We start from the raw sequence: 23,152 nt of genomic DNA, 5'->3' as shown, positions 1-23,152 counted from the left end.
CAGTCTAATTCTGTCACTAAATCCATACCGGTCACCCAGCGCCTAAATACTAGGCCTCAAATTTATATCCAGCTAAATCTGTCCCTAGTGCTGTAGCTGGGCGAGTTATTTAGTGTCCGTTCAAGCACATTTCTTGTTCTGGGTTGAAATACAATTCCCAATTTAGCAATTTCATAATTTAGTGGTTCCTGCTATATCAGAGCTATTTGAAATCTATCCCAAAAAGGGTATATAATATTGAAGGTGCACATAGGGTCATTCAGAATAACTTCACACACACCCGCTACTGTGTATTTCCAAGTCTAATTCTGTCACTAAACCCATACCTGTCACCCAGCGCCTAAATACTAGGCCTCAAATTTAAATCCCTCTAAATCTCTCGTTACCGTTGTCCTGTTGTAGCTGGGAAAGTTATTTAGTGCCCGTCAAAGCACATTTTTTGTTCTGGGTTGAAGTACAATTCCCAATTTAGCAATTTCATAATTTAGTGGTTCCTGCTATATCAGAGCTATTTGAAATCTATCCCTAAAAGGGTATATAATATTGAAGGTGCACATTGGGTCATTCAGAATAACTTCACACACACCCGCTACTGTGTATTTCCAAGTCTAATTCTGTCACTAAACCCATACCTGTCACCCAGCGCCTAAATACTAGGCCTCAAATTTAATTCCCTCTAAATCTCTCGTTACCCACCGCTGTACTGTTGTTGCTGGGCAAGATATTTAGTGTCCGTCAAAGCACATTTTTTGTTCTGGGTTGAAGTACAATTCCCAATTTAGCAATTTCATAATTTAGTGGTTTCTGCTATATCAGAGCTATTTGAAATCTATCCCTAAAAGGGTATATAATATTCAAGGTGCACATAGGGTCATTCAGAATAACTTCACACACACCCGCTACTGTGTATTTCCAAGTCTAATTCTGTCACTAAACCCATACCTGTCACCCAGCGCCTAAATACTAGGCCTCAAATTTAAATCCCTCTAAATCTCTCGTTACCGTTGTCCTGTTGTAGCTGGGAAAGTTATTTAGTGCCCGTCAAAGCACATTTTTTGTTCTGGGTTGAAGTACAATTCCCAATTTAGCAATTTCATAATTTAGTGGTTCCTGCTATATCAGAGCTATTTGAAATCTATCCCAAAAAGGGTATATAATATTGAAGGTGCACATAGGGTCATTCAGAATAACTTCACACACACCCGCTACTGTGTATTTCCAAGTCTAATTCTGTCACTAAATCCATACCGGTGACCCAGCGCCTAAATACTAGGCCTCAAATTTAATTCCCTCTAAATCTCTCGTTACCCACCGCTGTACTGTTGTTGCTGGGCAAGATATTTAGTGTCCGTCAAAGCACATTTTTTGTTCTGGGTTGAAGTACAATTCCCAATTTAGCAATTTCATAATTTAGTGGTTTCTGCTATATCAGAGCTATTTGAAATCTATCCCTAAAAGGGTATATAATATTCAAGGTGCACATAGGGTCATTCAGAATAACTTCACACACACCCGCTACTGTGTATTTCCAAGTCTAATTCTGTCACTAAACCCATACCTGTCACCCAGCGCCTAAATACTAGGCCTCAAATTTAAATCCCTCTAAATCTCTCGTTACCGTTGTCCTGTTGTAGCTGGGAAAGTTATTTAGTGCCCGTCAAAGCACATTTTTTGTTCTGGGTTGAAGTACAATTCCCAATTTAGCAATTTCATAATTTAGTGGTTCCTGCTATATCAGAGCTATTTGAAATCTATCCCAAAAAGGGTATATAATATTGAAGGTGCACATAGGGTCATTCAGAATAACTTCACACACACCCGCTACTGTGTATTTCCAAGTCTAATTCTGTCACTAAACCCATACCTGTCACCCAGCGCCTAAATACTAGGCCTCAAATTTAAATCCCTCTAAATCTCTCGTTACCGTTGTCCTGTTGTAGCTGGGAAAGTTATTTAGTGCCCGTCAAAGCACATTTTTTGTTCTGGGTTGAAGTACAATTCCCAATTTAGCAATTTCATAATTTAGTGGTTCCTGCTATATCAGAGCTATTTGAAATCTATCCCAAAAAGGGTATATAATATTGAAGGTGCACATAGGGTCATTCAGAATAACTTCACACACACCCGCTACTGTGTATTTCCAAGTCTAATTCTGTCACTAAATCCATACCGGTGACCCAGCGCCTAAATACTAGGCCTCAAATTTAAATCCCTCTAAATCTCTCGTTACCGTTGTCCTGTTGTAGCTGGGAAAGTTATTTAGTGCCCGTCAAAGCACATTTTTTGTTCTGGGTTGAAGTACAATTCCCAATTTAGCAATTTCATAATTTAGTGGTTCCTGCTATATCAGAGCTATTTGAAATCTATCCCTAAAAGGGTATATAATATTGAAGGTGCACATAGGGTCATTCAGAATAACTTCACACACACCCGCTACTGTGTATTTCCAAGTCTAATTCTGTCACTAAATCCATACCGGTGACCCAGCGCCTAAATACTAGGCCTCAAATTTAAATCCCTCTAAATCTCTCGTTACCGTTGTCCTGTTGTAGCTGGGAAAGTTATTTAGTGCCCGTCAAAGCACATTTTTTGTTCTGGGTTGAAGTACAATTCCCAATTTAGCAATTTCATAATTTAGTGGTTCCTGCTATATCAGAGCTATTTGAAATCTATCCCTAAAAGGGTATATAATATTGAAGGTGCACATAGGGTCATTCAGAATAACTTCACACACACCCGCTACTGTGTATTTCCAAGTCTAATTCTGTCACTAAATCCATACCGGTGACCCAGCGCCTAAATACTAGGCCTCAAATTTAATTCCCTCTAAATCTCTCGTTACCCACCGCTGTACTGTTGTTGCTGGGCAAGATATTTAGTGTCCGTCAAAGCACATTTTTTGTTCTGGGTTGAAGTACAATTCCCAATTTAGCAATTTCATAATTTAGTGGTTTCTGCTATATCAGAGCTATTTGAAATCTATCCCTAAAAGGGTATATAATATTCAAGGTGCACATAGGGTCATTCAGAATAACTTCACACACACCCGCTACTGTGTATTTCCAAGTCTAATTCTGTCACTAAACCCATACCTGTCACCCAGCGCCTAAATACTAGGCCTCAAATTTAAATCCCTCTAAATCTCTCGTTACCGTTGTCCTGTTGTAGCTGGGAAAGTTATTTAGTGCCCGTCAAAGCACATTTTTTGTTCTGGGTTGAAGTACAATTCCCAATTTAGCAATTTCATAATTTAGTGGTTCCTGCTATATCAGAGCTATTTGAAATCTATCCCAAAAAGGGTATATAATATTGAAGGTGCACATAGGGTCATTCAGAATAACTTCACACACACCCGCTACTGTGTATTTCCAAGTCTAATTCTGTCACTAAATCCATACCGGTGACCCAGCGCCTAAATACTAGGCCTCAAATTTAATTCCCTCTAAATCTCTCGTTACCCACCGCTGTACTGTTGTTGCTGGGCAAGATATTTAGTGTCCGTCAAAGCACATTTTTTGTTCTGGGTTGAAGTACAATTCCCAATTTAGCAATTTCATAATTTAGTGGTTTCTGCTATATCAGAGCTATTTGAAATCTATCCCTAAAAGGGTATATAATATTCAAGGTGCACATTGGGTCATTCAGAATAACTTCACACACACCCGCTACTGTGTATTTCCAAGTCTGATTCTGTCACTAAACCCATACCTGTCACCCAGCGCCTAAATACTAGGCCTCAAATTTAAATCCCTCTAAATCTCTCGTTACCGTTGTCCTGTTGTAGCTGGGAAAGTTATTTAGTGCCCGTCAAAGCACATTTTTTGTTCTGGGTTGAAGTACAATTCCCAATTTAGCAATTTCATAATTTAGTGGTTCCTGCTATATCAGAGCTATTTGAAATCTATCCCAAAAAGGGTATATAATATTGAAGGTGCACATAGGGTCATTCAGAATAACTTCACACACACCCGCTACTGTGTATTTCCAAGTCTAATTCTGTCACTAAATCCATACCGGTGACCCAGCGCCTAAATACTAGGCCTCAAATTTAATTCCCTCTAAATCTCTCGTTACCCACCGCTGTACTGTTGTTGCTGGGCAAGATATTTAGTGTCCGTCAAAGCACATTTTTTGTTCTGGGTTGAAGTACAATTCCCAATTTAGCAATTTCATAATTTAGTGGTTTCTGCTATATCAGAGCTATTTGAAATCTATCCCTAAAAGGGTATATAATATTCAAGGTGCACATTGGGTCATTCAGAATAACTTCACACACACCCGCTACTGTGTATTTCCAAGTCTGATTCTGTCACTAAACCCATACCTGTCACCCAGCGCCTAAATACTAGGCCTCAAATTTAAATCCCTCTAAATCTCTCGTTACCGTTGTCCTGTTGTAGCTGGGAAAGTTATTTAGTGCCCGTCAAAGCACATTTTTTGTTCTGGGTTGAAGTACAATTCCCAATTTAGCAATTTCATAATTTAGTGGTTCCTGCTATATCAGAGCTATTTGAAATCTATCCCAAAAAGGGTATATAATATTGAAGGTGCACATAGGGTCATTCAGAATAACTTCACACACACCCGCTACTGTGTATTTCCAAGTCTAATTCTGTCACTAAATCCATACCGGTGACCCAGCGCCTAAATACTAGGCCTCAAATTTAATTCCCTCTAAATCTCTCGTTACCCACCGCTGTACTGTTGTTGCTGGGCAAGATATTTAGTGTCCGTCAAAGCACATTTTTTGTTCTGGGTTGAAGTACAATTCCCAATTTAGCAATTTCATAATTTAGTGGTTTCTGCTATATCAGAGCTATTTGAAATCTATCCCTAAAAGGGTATATAATATTCAAGGTGCACATTGGGTCATTCAGAATAACTTCACACACACCCGCTACTGTGTATTTCCAAGTCTGATTCTGTCACTAAACCCATACCTGTCACCCAGCGCCTAAATACTAGGCCTCAAATTTAAATCCCTCTAAATCTCTCGTTACCGTTGTCCTGTTGTAGCTGGGAAAGTTATTTAGTGCCCGTCAAAGCACATTTTTTGTTCTGGGTTGAAGTACAATTCCCAATTTAGCAATTTCATAATTTAGTGGTTTCTGCTATATCAGAGCTATTTGAAATCTATCCCTAAAAGGGTATATAATATTCAAGGTGCACATTGGGTCATTCAGAATAACTTCACACACACCCGCTACTGTGTATTTCCAAGTCTAATTCTGTCACTAAACCCATACCTGTCACCCAGCGCCTAAATACTAGGCCTCAAATTTATATCCCGCTAAATCTGTCCTAGTGCTGTAGCTGGGCGAGTTATTTAGTGTCCGTTCAAGCACATTTCTTGTTCTGGGTTGAAATACAATTCCCAATTTAGCAATTTCATAATTTAGTGGTTTCTGCTATATCAGAGCTATTTGAAATCTATCCCTAAAAGGGTATATAATATTCAAGGTGCACATTGGGTCATTCAGAATAACTTCACACACACCCGCTACTGTGTATTTCCAAGTCTAATTCTGTCACTAAACCCATACCTGTCACCCAGCGCCTAAATACTAGGCCTCAAATTTATATCCCGCTAAATCTGTCCTAGTGCTGTAGCTGGGCGAGTTATTTAGTGTCCGTTCAAGCACATTTCTTGTTCTGGGTTGAAATACAATTCCCAATTTAGCAATTTCATAATTTAGTGGTTTCTGCTATATCAGAGCTATTTGAAATCTATCCCTAAAAGGGTATATAATATTCAAGGTGCACATTGGGTCATTCAGAATAACTTCACACACACACGCTTCTGTGAATTTCCAAGTCTAATTCTGTCACTAAATCCATACCGGTCACCCAGCGCCTAAATACTAGGCCTCAAATTTATATCCCGCTGAATTTGAATACAATACATTGGGCCAAATAATATATTTGTTGTTGTGGTGAACCATAACAATGAGAAAAACATCTAGTAAGGGACGCGGACGTGGACATGGTCGTGGTGGTGTTAGTGGACCCTCTGGTGCTGGGAGAGGACGTGGCCGTTCTGCCACATCCACACGTCCTAGTGTACCAACTACCTCAGGTCCCAGTAGCCGCCAGAATTTACAGCGATATATGGTGGGGCCCAATGCCGTTCTAAGGATGGTAAGGCCTGAGCAGGTACAGGCATTAGTCAATTGGGTGGCCGACAGTGGATCCAGCACGTTCACATTATCTCCCACCCAGTCTTCTGCAGAAAGCGCACAGATGGCGCCTGAAAACCAACCCCATCAGTCTGTCACATCACCCCCATGCATACCAGGGAAACTGTCTCAGCCTCAAGTTATGCAGCAGTCTCTTATGCTGTTTGAAGACTCCGCTGGCAGGGTTTCCCAAGGGCATCCACCTAGCCCTTCCCCAGCGGTGAAAGACATAGAATGCACTGACGCACAACCACTTATGTTTCCTGATGATGAGGACATGGGAATACCACCTCAGCAAGTCTCTGATGATGACGAAACACAGGTGCCAACTGCTGCGTCTTTCTGCAGTGTGCAGACTGAACAGGAGGTCAGGGATCAAGACTGGGTGGAAGACGATGCAGGGGACGATGAGGTCCTAGACCCCACATGGAATGAAGGTCGTGCCACTGACTTTCACAGTTCGGAGGAAGAGGCAGTGGTGAGACCGAGCCAACAGCGTAGCAAAAGAGGGAGCAGTGGGCAAAAGCAGAACACCCGCCGCCAAGAGACTCCGCCTGCTACTGACCGCCGCCATCTGGGACCGAGCACCCCAAACGCAGCTTCAAGGAGTTCCCTGGCATGGCACTTCTTCAAACAATGTGCTGACGACAAGACCCGAGTGGTTTGCACGCTGTGCCATCAGAGCCTGAAGCGAGGCATTAACGTTCTGAACCTGAGCACAACCTGCATGACCAGGCACCTGCATGCAAAGCATGAACTGCAGTGGAGGAAACACCTTAAAACCAAGGAAGTCACTCAGGCTCCCCCTGCTACCTCTTCTGCTGCTGCCGCCTCGGCCTATTCTGCTGCTGCCGCCTCGGCCTCTTCCTCCGCCTCTGGAGGAACGTTGGCACCTGCCGCCCAGCAAACAGGGGATGTACCACCAACACCACCACCACCACCTCCGTCACCAAGCGTCTCAACCATGTCACACGCCAGCGTTCAGCTCTCCATCTCACAAACATTTGATAGAAAGCGTAAATTCCCACCTAGCCACCCTCGATCCCTGGCCCTGAATGCCAGCATTTCTAAACTACTGGCCTATGAAATGCTGTCATTTAGGCTGGTGGACACAGACAGCTTCAAACAGCTCATGTCGCTTGCTGTCCCACAGTATGTTGTTCCCAGCCGCCACTACTTCTCCAAGAGAGCCGTGCCTTCCCTGCACAACCAAGTATCCCATAAAATCAAGTGTGCACTGCGCAACGCCATCTGTAGCAAGGTCCACCTAACCACAGATACGTGGACCAGTAAGCACGGCCAGGGACGCTATATCTCCCTAACTGCACACTGGGTAAATGTAGTGGCAGCTGGGCCCCAGGCGGAGAGCTGTTTGGCGCACGTGCTGCCGCCGCCAAGGATCGCAGGGCAACATTCTTTGCCTCCTGTTGCCACCTCCTCCTTCTCGGCTTCCTCCTCCTCTTCTTCCACCTGCTCATCCAGTCAGCCACACACCTTCACCACCAACTTCAGCACAGCCCGGGGTAAACGTCAGCAGGCCATTCTGAAACTCATATGTTTGGGGGACAGGCCCCACACCGCACAGGAGTTGTGGCGGGGTATTGAACAACAGACCGACGAGTGGTTGCTGCCGGTGAGCCTCAAGCCCGGCCTGGTGGTGTGTGATAATGGGCGAAATCTCGTTGCAGCTCTGGGACTAGCCGGTTTGACGCACATCCCTTGCTTGGCGCATGTGCTGAATTTGGTGGTGCAGAAGTTCATTCACAACTACCCCGACATGTCAGAGCTGCTGCATAAAGTGCGGGCCGTCTGTTCGCGCTTCCGGCGTTCACATCCTGCCGCTGCTCGCCTGTCTGCGCTACAGCGTAACTTCGGCCTTCCCGCTCACCGCCTCATATGCGACGTGCCCACCAGGTGGAACTCCACCTTGCACATGCTGGACAGACTGTGCGAGCAGCAGCAGGCCATAGTGGAGTTTCAGCTGCAGCACGCACGGGTCAGTCGCACTACAGAACAGCACCACTTCACCACCAATGACTGGGCCTCCATGCGAGACCTGTGTGCCCTGTTGCGCTGTTTCGAGTACTCCACCAACATGGCCAGTGGCGATGACACCGTTATCAGCGTTACAATACCACTTCTATGTCTCCTTGAGAAAACACTTAGGGCGATGATGGAACAGGAGGTGGCCCAGGAGGAGGAGGAGGAGGATGAGGAAGAGGGGTCATTTTTAGCACTTTCAGGCCAGTCTCTTCGAAGTGACTCAGAGGGAGGTTTTTTGCAACAGCAGAGGCCAGGTACAAATGTGGCCAGCCAGGGCCCACTACTGGAGGACGAGGAGGACGAGGATGAGGAGGAGGTGGAGGAGGATGAGGATGAAGCATGGTCACAGCGGGGTGGCACCCAACGCAGCTCGGGTCCATCACTGGTGCGTGGCTGGGGGGAAAGGCAGGACGATGACGATACGCCTCCCACAGAGGACAGCTTGTCCTTATCCCTGGGCAGCCTGGCACACATGAGCGACTACATGCTGCAGTGCCTGCGCAACGACAGCAGAGTTGCCCACATTTTAACCTGTGCGGACTACTGGGTTGCCACCCTGCTGGATCCACGCTACAAAGACAATGTGCCCACCTTACTTCCTGCACTGGAGCGTGATAGGAAGATGCGCGAGTACAAGCGCACGTTGGTAGACGCGCTACTGAGAGCATTCCCAAATGTCACAGGGGAACAAGTGGAAGCCCAAGGCCAAGGCAGAGGAGGAGCAAGAGGTCGCCAAGGCAGCTGTGTCACGGCCAGCTCCTCTGAGGGCAGGGTTAGCATGGCAGAGATGTGGAAAACTTTTGTCAACACGCCACAGCTAACTGCACCACCACCTGATACGCAACGTGTTAGCAGGAGGCAACATTTCACTAACATGGTGGAACAGTACGTGTGCACACCCCTCCACGTACTGACTGATGGTTCGGCCCCATTCAACTTCTGGGTCTCTAAATTGTCCACGTGGCCAGAGCTAGCCTTTTATGCCTTGGAGGTGCTGGCCTGCCCGGCAGCCAGCGTTTTGTCTGAACGTGTATTCAGCACGGCAGGGGGCGTCATTACAGACAAACGCAGCCGCCTGTCTACAGCCAATGTGGACAAGCTGACGTTCATAAAAATGAACCAGGCATGGATCCCACAGGACCTGTCCGTCCCTTGTCCAGATTAGACATTAACTACCTCCCCATAACCATATATTATTGGACTCCAGGGCACTTCCTCATTCAATCCTATTTTTATTTTCATTTTACCATTATATTGCGATGCTACCCAAAGTTGAATGAACCTCTCCTCTGCCTGTGTGCTAGGCCTAAATATATGCCAATGGACTGTTGCAGTGGTGGCTGACATGAAGCCTGATTCTCTGCTATGACATGCAGACTAATTCTCTGCTGACATGAAGCCAGATTGTCTGTTACGGGACCTTTCTCCTCTGCCTGGGTTCTGGGCCTAAATTTATGAAAATTGACTCTTACAGTGGTGGGTGACGTGAAGCCTGATTCTCTGCTATGATATGAAGACTGATTCTCTGCTGTCATGAAGCCAGATTGTCTGTTACGGGACCTCTCTGCTCTGCCTGTGTGCTAGGCCTAAATATATGCCAATGGACTGTTGCAGTGGTGGGTGACGTGAAGCCTGATTCTCTGCTATGATATGAAGACTGATTCTCTGCTGACATGAAGCCAGATTGTCTGTTACGGGACCTCCCTCCTCTGCCTGGGTGCTGGGCCTAAATATATGCCAATGGACTGTTGCAGTGGTGGCTGACGTGAAGCCTCATTCTCTGCTATGACATGCAGACTAATTCTCTGCTGACATGAAGACAGATTCTCTGTTACGGGACCTCCCTCCTCTGCCTGGGTGCTGGGCCTAAATATATGCCAATGGACTGTTGCAGTGGTGGCTGACGTGAAGCCTCATTCTCTGCTATGATATGAAGACTGATTCTCTGCTGACATGAAGCCAGATTGTCTGTTACGGGACCTTTCTCCTCTGCCTGGGTTCTGGGCCTAAATTTATGAAAATTGACTCTTACAGTGGTGGGTGACGTGAAGCCTGATTCTCTGCTATGATATGAAGACTGATTCTCTGCTGACATGAAGCCAGATTGTCTGTTACGGGACCTTTCTCCTCTGCCTGGGTTCTGGGCCTAAATTTTTGAAAATTGACTCTTACAGTGGTGGGTGACGTGAAGCCTGATTCTCTGCTATGATATGAAGACTGATTCTCTGCTGACATGAAGCCAGATTGTCTGTTACGGGACCTTTCTCCTCTGCCTGGGTTCTGGGCCTAAATTTATGAAAATTGACTCTTACAGTGGTGGGTGACGTGAAGCCTGATTCTCTGCTATGATATGAAGACTGATTCTCTGCTGACATGAAGCCAGATTGTCTGTTACGGGACCTTTCTCCTCTGCCTGGGTTCTGGGCCTAAATTTTTGAAAATTGACTCTTACAGTGGTGGGTGACGTGAAGCCTGATTCTCTGCTATGATATGAAGACTGATTCTCTGCTGACATGAAGCCAGATTGTCTGTTACGGGACCTTTCTCCTCTGCCTGGGTTCTGGGCCTAAATTTATGAAAATTGACTCTTACAGTGGTGGGTGACGTGAAGCCTGATTCTCTGCTATGATATGAAGACTGATTCTCTGCTGACATGAAGCCAGATTCTCTGTTACGGGACCTCCCTCCTCTGCCTGGGTGCTGGGCCTAAATATATGCCAATGGACTGTTGCAGTGGTGGCTGACGTGAAGCCTCATTCTCTGCTATGACATGCAGACTAATTCTCTGCTGACATGAAGACAGATTCTCTGTTACGGGACCTCCCTCCTCTGCCTGGGTGCTGGGCCTAAATATATGCCAATGGACTGTTGCAGTGGTGGCTGACGTGAAGCCTCATTCTCTGCTATGACATGCAGACTAATTCTCTGCTGACATGAAGACAGATTCTCTGTTACGGGACCTCCCTCCTCTGCCTGGGTGCTGGGCCTAAATATATGCCAATGGACTGTTGCAGTGGTGGCTGACGTGAAGCCTCATTCTCTGCTATGACATGCAGACTGATTCTCTGCTGTCATGAAGCCAGATTGTCTGTTACGGGACCTCTCTGCTCTGCCTGTGTGCTAGGCCTAAATATATGCCAATGGACTGTTGCAGTGGTGGGTGACGTGAAGCCTGATTCTCTGCTATGATATGAAGACTGATTCTCTGCTGACATGAAGCCAGATTGTCTGTTACGGGACCTTTCTCCTCTGCCTGGGTTCTGGGCCTAAATTTATGAAAATTGACTCTTACAGTGGTGGGTGACGTGAAGCCTGATTCTCTGCTATGATATGAAGACTGATTCTCTGCTGACATGAAGCCAGATTCTCTGTTACGGGACCTCCCTCCTCTGCCTGGGTGCTGGGCCTAAATATATGCCAATGGACTGTTGCAGTGGTGGCTGACGTGAAGCCTCATTCTCTGCTATGACATGCAGACTAATTCTCTGCTGACATGAAGACAGATTCTCTGTTACGGGACCTCCCTCCTCTGCCTGGGTGCTGGGCCTAAATATATGCCAATGGACTGTTGCAGTGGTGGCTGACGTGAAGCCTCATTCTCTGCTATGACATGCAGACTAATTCTCTGCTGACATGAAGACAGATTCTCTGTTACGGGACCTCCCTCCTCTGCCTGGGTGCTGGGCCTAAATATATGCCAATGGACTGTTGCAGTGGTGGCTGACGTGAAGCCTCATTCTCTGCTATGACATGCAGACTGATTCTCTGCTGACATGAAGACAGATTCTCTGTTACGGGACCTCTCTCCTCTGCCTGGGTGCCGGGGCCTAAATATCTGAGAATGGACTGTTCCAGTGGTGGGTGACGGGAAGCCAGATTCTCTGCTATGGAACCTCTCTCCAATTGATTTTGGTTAATTTTTATTTATTTAATTTTTATTTTAATTCATTTCCCTATCCACATTTGTTTGCAGGGGATTTACCTACATGTTGCTGCCTTTTGCAGCCCTCTAGCTCTTTCCTGGGCTGTTTTACAGCCTTTTTAGTGCCGAAAAGTTCGGGTCCCCATTGACTTCAATGGGGTTCGGGTTCGGGACGAAGTTCGGATCGGGTTCGGATCCCGAACCCGAACATTTCCGGGATGTTCGGCCGAACTTCTCGAACCCGAACATCCAGGTGTTCGCTCAACTCTACAAACAACCAAAACAAAGAATGGAGCTTGCAAAGTACCCATAAAAATAGTATTTTATTAAGTTACAATGTATAACAAAATATACCATTAAAAAGGGGGGAAGTGACAGAACAGGCACCATCCTGGCACTACACACACTACAGAATTGTCATGAAATATCAATTATCCATGTGAATAAATACATATAATGATAAAAATTAATACTTAATACTGGGGTGAGTCAATAGTGGCAAAAAACATAAACAAATACATAATATGGGGATATTGGCAGACTAAACATGTTATATGCGGACAGGTCCTGCAAAAAATCTAAACCAAAGCTCCAAAAAGACCGAAATCTAAAGCCGACTCACCTGAGATGCAGAGTGGTGTGTACCAGGATGGCGCTACCCCGACGCGCGTTTCGGTGTGCCTTTGTCCTTTTTAACAGTATATTTTGTTATACATTGCAACTTAATAAAATACTATTTTTTATGGGTACTTTGCGAGCTCCATTTTTTGTTTTGGTTGTATGCTAGGCTTTAGCAGAGCAAAGCTGGAGAGGAAAGAAGCAGTTAGGGTCGTCACGATACCAACATTTTGATTTGATTTCGATACTTATAAAAAAGTATGGCGATACGTGATACCATTCAATACCACGTGAAAGAAAAGTATAATGCCCAAAAAGCTGCACGCATCCCGCATTTTAAAATAAGTTCATATGGCGTGTGCGAGAGAGTAACCATCATGGCTGAAAATAGTAAGACACAACATAACATAAAGTAAAAATAGAAATATATGAATATATGGGATGTAATAAAAAACTGTGGTATATGTCCACATGTAAGAGTTCCCATAATCATGTTGTGTGATACTATAGTCAGCCATTTTTCTCATAGGTGTGCCGCAACAAATTGTATTATGAGAATATAATTCTAGGAACCAACCCGTGCAAGCATGACTTCATTAGTACTCCCACTTCAATGCGATATCGTTGCCTTGCGGATTCATGATAAATCGCAATGTTGGGAACATGGCTTTACTTCACTTTATTTTATGTTGTGTCTTACTATTTTCCGCCATGATGGTTACTCTCTCGCACAGCGCCATATGAACTTATTTTAATTTATTTTAATTTATTCACTTAACACGGGTGTAGTTTGTACTATGTTTGAACAGGTGTCTGACATGTAGTTGATGATGAGGTCTGTGCTCTCCTCCTACCCTTTTCCCGGGGGTGGATGGGAGCACAGCCTACATAAACTCATGGTGGAACAGACACATTGGATTATGACTAAGAACTGAAGAGTTCGAAACACGTAAATCTGGGGGAGTGGGGAGGAGTGCCACTGTGTTTGTACATTATAAGTTTGGTGCAATAAAGACCGGGACCGGAAAACTTTTACCACGAGTGCTGGAGCCTTCTTTTTCTACACAATATCTTTTAATAGTTCGGACTTTTTTGGATGTGGCGATACCTAATATGTCTTTGATATTGTTTACGTCTTTTTATATGTAAAATTGGGAAACTTTATTTTAACGTTTTATTTATTAACTATTATCACCCTTATGGAACCCGTGTCCTATTCACCCTAATAGAGATCTGCTGCCCTGTGCTTTGTGCACCCAGCAGGGAGCTCACCATAGCAGCCATGGATGGCTTTAGTAGTGTCCTGGCTGCCAGGGTAAGTCATCGGATTTCAATGCTGGGGCTTCAATCGGAAGCTGCCACTGCCACCAATGAATTTACTGAGGAGGAGGGGAGGGGACCTTGTGGCCACTGCGCCACCAATGAAGATAATACTGATGAGGGGGGCCCTGTGGCCACTGCGCCACCAATGAAGATAATACTGAGGAGGGGGGCCCTGTGGCCACTGCGCCACCAATGAAGTTAATACTGATGAGGGGGGCCCTGTGGCCACTGCGCCACCAATGAAGATAATACTGAGGAGGGGGGCCCTGTGGCCACTGCGCCACCAATGAAGATAATACTGAGGAGGGGGGCCCTGTGGCCACTGTGCCACCAATGAAGTTAATACTGATGAGGGGGGCCCTGTGGCCACTGCGCCACCAATGAAGATAACAATGAGGAGGGGGGGCCCTGTGGCCACTGCGCTACCAATGAAGATAATACTGATGAGGGGGGCCCTGTGGCCACTGCGCCACCAATGAAGACGATACTGAGGGGGGCCCTGTGGCCACTGCGCCACCAATGAAGATAACACTGAGGACAGGAGGGGGGCCTGTGGCCACTGCACCACCAATGAAGATAATTAACATTATTATAGTACTGAGGAGGGGGAACTGTTAACAATGTGCAACCATATAATTAACCCTTAAATACAAATGTGCCACACCTGAGGGGTTAATTGACGGGGTTCGGCGGGATCGCAGCTCCCAGTCATTGAGGCTGGGTGTCGGCTGTGTGATACAGCCGGCACCTGCAGCCTACATTTGTAGGGTTAATTTAAGGGTTAATAATATGCATTGGTGGCGCAGTGTTAACAGTTCCCCCTCCTCAGTATTATAATAATGTTAATTATTTTCATTGGTGGCAGTGGCAGCTCCACAGCCCCTCCCCTCTCTTCTCATTGGTGGCAATGACAGCCGTGTCACAATGGGGAGAGAAGGGCTCCTGGGAGGGGCTCTCTCCTTCTCCACTGTACTGCTGAGGAGAACATGTGCATGCCTAGTATCGAAAAAAAGTAAATTCCTGTATCGTATCGATCCGGGTACAAAAGTATCAATTGGGTATCAAAATTTAAATACCCGTTGCAACCCTAGAAGCAGCAATGTATTCCTCTGCCAGTACAGCGCTCAGTGGGGCCTCTATGCCTGGAGTTACATGGAATCTGTACACCTATACACTGTTGACATGTCAGCGGTGTATGGATTCCAAAGCGCTATAGATGGGGGAGGGGATGACAGTAATAGTGCAAAAAAAAGAATATTATAAAAAATAATTATAAGGGCATTTAGAATATTTTTAATAAACTTGTTCAAAAGGTTAGCCACACCATAACAAAAATCTTTGTAAGTGAATAACAGTTGCCCTTACATTTACATGGACCATTTACATTTACACCACCCTTGGGATAATTTGTGTTTTCTTCTCTTGTATGACTAGTTTAATTGGCATTAAGTCTTGTACTAATTTATGGTCACTATGGTGCTTATTATTTCTTATATTATAGTGACATTATGCATAGTGGTATAGTAAGGCAATTTAATAGGCTTGTATCATTATACGTGCACTACAACAGACACTTTTATAATTGTTTATGGATTACTGTTATTGGATATATACTATGGCTGTTACCATCACTGTTTGACAGGTATTATATACTTCTATCATTATTAGGTGCTATTTTTGAATCAAGATTAAAAGTAATAGTTCATTTGGGATTAAACATAAAACATTTACCTCAGAATCCCCACATAGTGAAGACATGAGATTTCATAGGCGTGTATGTCTTTTATTCTGTTGTTTCACATTATTGGCATGAAATATATACAAATATTTCTTACATCCATTTTTCATATACATGTTTAGTATATCACATTATAATACACATCAAAATGTACTGTACATAAAAATGATAAGTTTGTAATATTTATAGAATTCAGTGCATTCTGTTCAGTCTCTTCTGATGGCATGGAGCATTGAATATTTATATGCAGAAACACTAAAACAAAACAAAAGATATAATTACTTACATGTAACAATGTAAGCATTTTACATTATAAATTCACAGTACAACAGTATAAACTGAATATTTTCATGTACATATCAAATAAACCTATAATAAATAATATATAGAAAGGCATATTTTATATTTAAACGGCCAGTGAAGGTTTAGTAAGTAGATAATATTTTTCATTCCATGTTGCCTAAAACTTATAGTCCGAAAAATACACTAAATTCATTTAGTCTTGAGAAGAGGCTTCTTAGGATGAGGAGATGCGATTAACCTATACAGGGTAATTCAAAAAGAACGGTGCAAAATGATAGCCTCTGTATTCACAACTGTTTAAATATAAATGTATTCACATGAAAAAGACACTATCTATCCAAGTTTTATCAATGTAAGCTCCATACTATTACTTTACTGAGAGAGTAGTGGATGCATGGAATAGCCTTCCTGCAGAAGTGGTAGCTGCAAATACAGTGGAGGAGTTTAAGCATGCATGGGATAGGCATAAGGCCATCCTTCATATAAGATAGGGCCAGGGGCTATCCATAGTATTCAGTATATTGGGCAGACTAGATGGGCCAAACGGTTCTTATCTGCCAACACATTCTAGGTTTCTATACATGGCAGATGTCTAAGCGGTAGCCCAGCTCTGTCCAGACACATGTCAGCATCTCCTTGGATATAAACTACACTTTTTAGTGATGCGCCAGATCCTGTGGCTGTGGTGCAGATACACTGAGTCCTTGATGTAGCCTCACAGAAAGAAGTGGCAGGGTGGATCTGGCGATCATGGAGGCCACAGAAACATTGCTGAATCGTTTCCAGCATGGCCGATCCAATGTTTCAGTAGTTTCATTCAGGTATTGGCAAACACGCAACTGGAAATAAGGAGGAGACTACTTTTGGGAGATCTTCCTCTATTTGTGGCATAAGCCATTCACCTAGCCTTTCTAGATTAGGAGTGGCCATTGACAGTATTTTCTGCAAAAAAAGGAAGGGACCGTACAATTTGTGCCTTCTCATTGCACAGAACACATTGAGTGATGTTTATCAAGACTGGCGTACCCGTCCACTGCACCTCCACCGTAATAATAGACGGTGGAGGTGCAGTGGACATCGCATATCTGGATTTTAGTAAGGCTTTTGACACTGTCCCACATAGAAGACTTATCAATAAACTGCAGTCATTGAGCATGGACTCCCATATTGTTGAGTGGATTAGGCAGTGGCTGAGTGACAGACAACAGAGGGTTGTAGTCAATGGAGAACATTCAAAACAAGGTCATGTTACCAGTGGGGTTCCACAGGGATCTGTACTGGGACCAATTTTGTTTAATATCTTCATAAGTGATATTGCAAAAGGCCTCGATGGTAAGGTTTGTCTTTTTGCTGATGACACAAAGATATGTAACAGGGTTGATGTTCCTGGAGGGAAACGCCAAATGGAAAAGGATTTAGGAAAACTAGAAGAATGGTCAGAACTCTGGCAACTGAAATTTAATGAGGATAAGTGCAAGATAATGCACCTGGGGCGTAAAAACCCAAGGGCAGAATATAGAATATTTGACACAGTCCTGACCTCAGTATCTGAGGAAAGGGATTTAGGAGTAATTATTTCAGAAGACTTAAAGGTGGGAAGACAATGTAATAGAGCAGCACGAAATGCCAGCAGAATGCTTGGATGTATAGGGAGAGGTATAAGCAGTAGAAAGAGTGAAGTGCTTATGCCGCTGTACAGAACACTGGTGAGACCTCACTTGGAGTATTGTGCGCAGTACTGGAGGCCATATCTCCAGAAGGATATAGATACTCTAGAGAGAGTTCAGAGAAGAGCTACTAAACTGGTACATGGATTGCAGGATAAAACTTACCAGGAAAGGTTAAAAGACCTTAACATGTATAGCTTGGAAGAAAGAAGAGACAGAGGGGATATGATAGAAACTTTTAAATGCATAAAGGGAATCAACTCGGTAAAGGAGGAGAGCATATTTAAAAGAAGAAAAACTACCACAAGAGGACACAGTTTTAAATTAGAGGGGCAAAGGTTTAAAAGTAATATAAGGAAGTATTACTTTACTGAGAGAGTAGTGGATGCATGGAATAGCCTTCCTGCAGAAGTGGTAGCTGCAAATACAGTGAAGGAGTTTAAGCATGCATGGGATAGACATAAGGCCATCCTTCATATAAGATAGGGCCAGGGGCTATCCATAGGATTCAGATATATTGGGCAGACTAGATGGGCCAAATGGTTCTTATCTGCCGACACATTCTATGTTTCTATGTTTGATCCCCCTGCACTGGGGTGAGATGAGCCTAATTTATTAAATAAATCAGGCACATCTCTGCCCTGCCATCTACCAGATACTGAAGTCTATGCTGACTACAGACTGGAGTGAACTTCCGCTATAACTTATGGCACTCTTTGGCAAAGTTTAAGTAAATCTGGCAGGCAGTATGAAGGCCGCCCCCTTGTGCGAAGCCACGTCTCTTTTCTTGACACTTCGGAAAAGTGCTAAGAAGCCTAAAAAGTCGCAAATTATGGTGCTCACGTAGTCATTAGATAGGGCCCGAGTTCCCGAGATAGGAGCACCTATCGGACATTTATGGCGTATCCTTTAAGATAAAGCAATAGAATAATGCACACAGTGACAGTCACAGCACAATAGCAATTTTCTACAGGGAACTATTTTCATCCATACATCACATACCTGATAGGAATGAGGCTGGCAATTGCTATGATCCCAGATAGAATAAAACAGGTTCCAATGAATGTGTTTAGAGTGGCTTGATAAATCTTAATGAATACAACTGATGTCAACAGCCCTGAAATGGTTAATGGCAGCTGGAGAGCAACAAATACTTTACCTGAAATTAAACATATGAATTAACAACTATTATAACTAAATAAACAAAATAAATCAATATTTGGTATACATTCTCATCCTGTATGCTGGCAATGTACAGAATCACTGTATGCAGCAGTGCATACATCTTGTTCATTGCACCCTAAAATTGCAAATACCTGACCCCTGATCCAAGACCCCAGGCCAGGCCCCTGATCCAAGACCCCAGGCCAGACTCCAAAATAAGTCCAGACACTAGAACAGCTCACATTTTCTCCCCTGTAACCATGTCTCTGCAGGTCCTTCTGCAGCTCCTGCACGCATTGGTGCCTTTGAGAATGGCATTTGGGTGCCTTTTTGTCACGTTTTTGCCAAGATTACAATGAATATGTGAATGGATGTGAAACAATACAGGGCTAGAGCCTAAGTTTCCGACTCCTACAGTCTTGTCAGACCAGTATGTGAGAAAAGATGCTAATCCTGCCTCATGAAGGGCATGACCCAGGAGCAAATACCTACTTGTGTATTATAAATTGTAAAATGGGTTTGTAAGAGGATTGGAATTCAGCCTTGTACCTCTTACAAAGAAGATCGTATCCTTTACATCGTATCCTTTATCCTAACTATTGCCACCTTGTTGCAGTGACAATACTGTACCACCTAGTTGAACTGTTGAACTTTCTAGAACATACCAGCATTGTTATGATGTTGTATTTCTGCATTCCATTATATCTTCCAGGACCTAGGTATGCCATTTGACTTGCACCCATGATGACGTGCCAAGGTTTTAATATGTGATGTACCATGTACTGTGCCTGTAGGCCGCACTACTTTGAGTGAGATACCCTGTCAGTATTGAACCATGGCGGGAATGTGACAGTGTACAGATACATGGAAGATATACCTTGGGTAGGATGCAATGGACACTACAAATAATGTACTGAAAGAAAAAGTGAAACACCCTGTATATACACCCCCCTACACTTTTTTGGTGCTTTGGTGCCTCACAACCTGGAATTAACATGGATTGTTTGAGGATTTGCATCATTTAATTTACAGAACATGCCCACAACTTTGAAGATGTTTGTTTTCTTTTATTGTAAAGCAAACAACAAATAGGACAAAATAACAGAAAACTTCACCCCTCTAAAGTCAATACTTTGTAGAGCCCCCTTTGCAGCAATCACAGCTCCAAGTCGCTTTGGATAAGTCTCTATGAGCTTGCCACATCTTACCACTGGAATTTTTGCCCAGTCTTCTTTGCAAAACTGCTCCAGCTCCTTTAAGTTGGATGGTTTGTGCTTGTGAACAGCAATATTTAAAAAGGTTATCCCAGCTTAGACAATGGGGGAATATAGCAGGATACAGTCATGTGAAAAAATTAGGGCACCCTTTGAAAGCATGTGGTTTTTTGTAACATTTTTAATAAAAGGTTATTTCATCTCCGTTTCAACAATACAGAGAGATTAAAGTAATCCAACTAAACAAAGAAAACTGAAGAAAAGTCTTTTCAAGATCTTCTGTAAATGTCATTCTACAAAAATGCCTATTCTAACTGAGGAAAAAGATAGGACACCCTCACATGTATTCCCTCTTAAATTGGCTCAGATCTCACACAGGTATATCACACCAGGTGCACATAATTAGTAGATCGTTACTCTGCATGTTGAATGAGGCTTGCCCTATTTAAACCTCAGACATTTAGTTTGGTGTGCTCCTGACTGTTGAAGTGAGAGTGAGCACCATGGTGAGAGCAAAAGAGCTGTCAGAGGACTTCAGAAAAAAGATTGTAGCAGCCTATGAGTCTGGGAAGGGATTTAAAAAGATCTCAAAAGATTTTGAAATCAGCCATTCCACTGTCCGGAAGATAGTCTACAAGTGGAGGGCTTTCAAAACAACTGCCAACATGCCCAGGACTGGTCGCCCCAGCAAGTTCACCCCAAGAGCAGACCGCAAGATGCTAAAAGAGGTCTCCAAAAACCCTAAAGTGTCATCTCGAGAACTACAGCAGGCTCTGGCTACTGTTGATGTAGAAGTACATGCCTCTACAATCAGAAAGAGACTGTACAAGTTTAACTTGCATGGGAGGTGTGCAAGGAGGAAACCTTTGCTTTCCAAGAGAAACATCGAGGCCAGACTGACATTTGCCAGAGATAAAGTTGACAAAGACCAGGACTTCTGGAATAATGTTCTTTGGACAGATGAGTCCAAAATTGAATTATTTGGACACAACAGCAGAGGACATGTTTGGCGTAAACCAAACACAGCATTCCAAGAAAAGAACCTCATACCAACTGTGAAGCATGGAGGTGGAAGTGTCATGGTTTGGGGCTGCTTTGCTGCAGCAGGACCTGGTCAGCTCACCATCATAGAATCCACGATGAATTCTACTGTGTATCAGAAGGTGCTTGAAGAACATGTGAGACCATCAGTTAGAAAATTAAAGCTGAAGCGGAACTGGACCATGCAACATGACAATGACCCAAAACATACTAGTAAATCAACCAAAGATTGGCTGAAAAAGAAGAAATGGAGAGTCCTGGAATGGCCAAGTCAAAGTCCAGATTTGAATCCCATTGAGATGCTGTGGGGTGACTTGAAAAGGGCTGTACGTGCAAGAAACCCCTCAAACATCTCACAGCTGAAAAAGTTCTGCATTGAGGAGTGGGGTAAAATTTCCTCAGACCGATGTCGAGACTGGTAGATGGCTACAAGAACCGTCTCACTGCAGTTATTTCAGCCAAAGGAGGTAACACTCGCTATTAGGGGCAAGGGTGTCCTATCTTTTTCCTCAGTTAGAATAGGCATTTTTGTAGAATGACATTTACAGAAGATCTTGAAAAGACTTTTCTTCAGTTTTCTTTGTTTAGTCGGATTACTTTAATCTCTCTGTATTGTTGAAACGGAGATGAAATAACCTTTTATTAAAAATGTTACAAAAAACCACATGCTTTCAAAGGGTGTCCTAATTTTTTCACATGACTGTATGTCCCCATTATCTGATATGTGCGGGACCCACCTCTGGGACCCGCACCTACAAGGAGAACAGAGCCGGGGAGAGTTGTGGCTAGAGGACCCTGTCCACCACCAGGTGCATCTCCCCACCTATCCCATTGAAGTGAATGGGAGCTCATGCACGGCCACTGCTCCCATTTATTTCTATGGGGCCGACGGAAATAGCCGAGCCAGCACTCGGCTATTTTCGTCGGCTCCATACAAATGAATGGAGGGCGGCTGCGCATGCTTTCGCCGCTCCATTCTACTTGCAGGTTTGAGATCTCGGCTTTGACTAGGATATTCTGACACACTTACATGTTTCCCCTTAAACCACTCAAGTGTTGCTTTAGCAGTGTATTTGCGGTCATTGTCCTACTGGAAGGTGAACCTCCGCCCTAGCCTCAAATCAGGCACAGGTTTTGCTCAAGAATATCCATCTTTCCCTCAACTCTGACCAGTTTCCCAGTCCCGGCTGCTGAAAAACATCCCCACAGCATGATGCTGCCACCACCATGTTTCACTGTAGGGATGGTGTTCTTTGGGTGATGTGATGTGTTGGGTTTGCGCCAGACATGGGGTTTTCTTTGATGGCCTAAAAGTTAAAGTTTAGTCTCATCAGACCAAAGCACCTTCTTCCATACATTTTGGGAGTCTCCCACTTGCCTTTTCACAAACTCACAACGTGCCTTTTTGTTTTTAGTGAAAGTAATGAGTTTCTTCTGGCCACTCTGCCATAAAGCCCAACTCTATGGAGCGTATGGCTTATTGTTGTCCTATGTACAGATACTCCAGTCTCTGCTGTGGAACTCTGCAGCTCTTCCAGGGTTACCTTAGGTCTCTGTGCTGCCTCTCTGATTAATGCCCTCCTTGCCCTGTCCGAGATTTTTGGTGGGCGGCCGTCTCTTGGCAGGTTTGCTATTGTGCCATGTCCATTTGGTTATGATAGATTTGATGGTGCTCCTGGCGATCATCAACGATTTGGATATTTTTTTTATAACCTAACCCTGACTTGTACTTCTCAACAACATTGTCCCTTACTTGTTTGGAGAGTTCCTTGGTCTTCATGGAGAGTTCCTTGGTCTTCATGGCGGTGTTGCAGCCTTTGGGGCCTTTCAAAAAAGGTGTGTATATGTAATGACAGATCATGTGACACTTAGATTGCACAAAGGTGGACATAATTTCACTAATTATGTGACTTCTGAAGGTAATTGGTTGCACCAGAGTTTTT

General features: G+C 43.9%; 1 protein-coding gene across 1 annotated transcript in view; it reads right to left on the bottom strand.

Annotated features, from left to right (window-relative positions):
* Positions 1-15,835: 15,835 nt before the first annotated feature.
* LOC122931871 (thymic stromal cotransporter homolog) overlaps positions 15,836-23,152 on the bottom strand; it is a 46,285-nt gene continuing 38,968 nt past the window's right edge. Inside the window, exons 3-4 of the mRNA XM_044285927.1 lie at positions 18,793-18,949; positions 15,836-16,075 (exon numbers count right to left, since the gene is read on the bottom strand). Coding sequence (XP_044141862.1) covers positions 16,027-16,075; positions 18,793-18,949 — 206 coding nt within the window. The 3' untranslated portion in view covers positions 15,836-16,026. The remainder of the gene's footprint in view (positions 16,076-18,792; positions 18,950-23,152) is intronic.

This window comes from Bufo gargarizans, chromosome 1 (assembly GCF_014858855.1).
Source record: "Bufo gargarizans isolate SCDJY-AF-19 chromosome 1, ASM1485885v1, whole genome shotgun sequence".
Lineage (NCBI taxonomy): Eukaryota > Metazoa > Chordata > Amphibia > Anura > Bufonidae > Bufo > Bufo gargarizans.
Note: the sequence above shows the minus strand (reverse complement) of the source record. Positions and strands in the feature narration are given on the sequence as shown.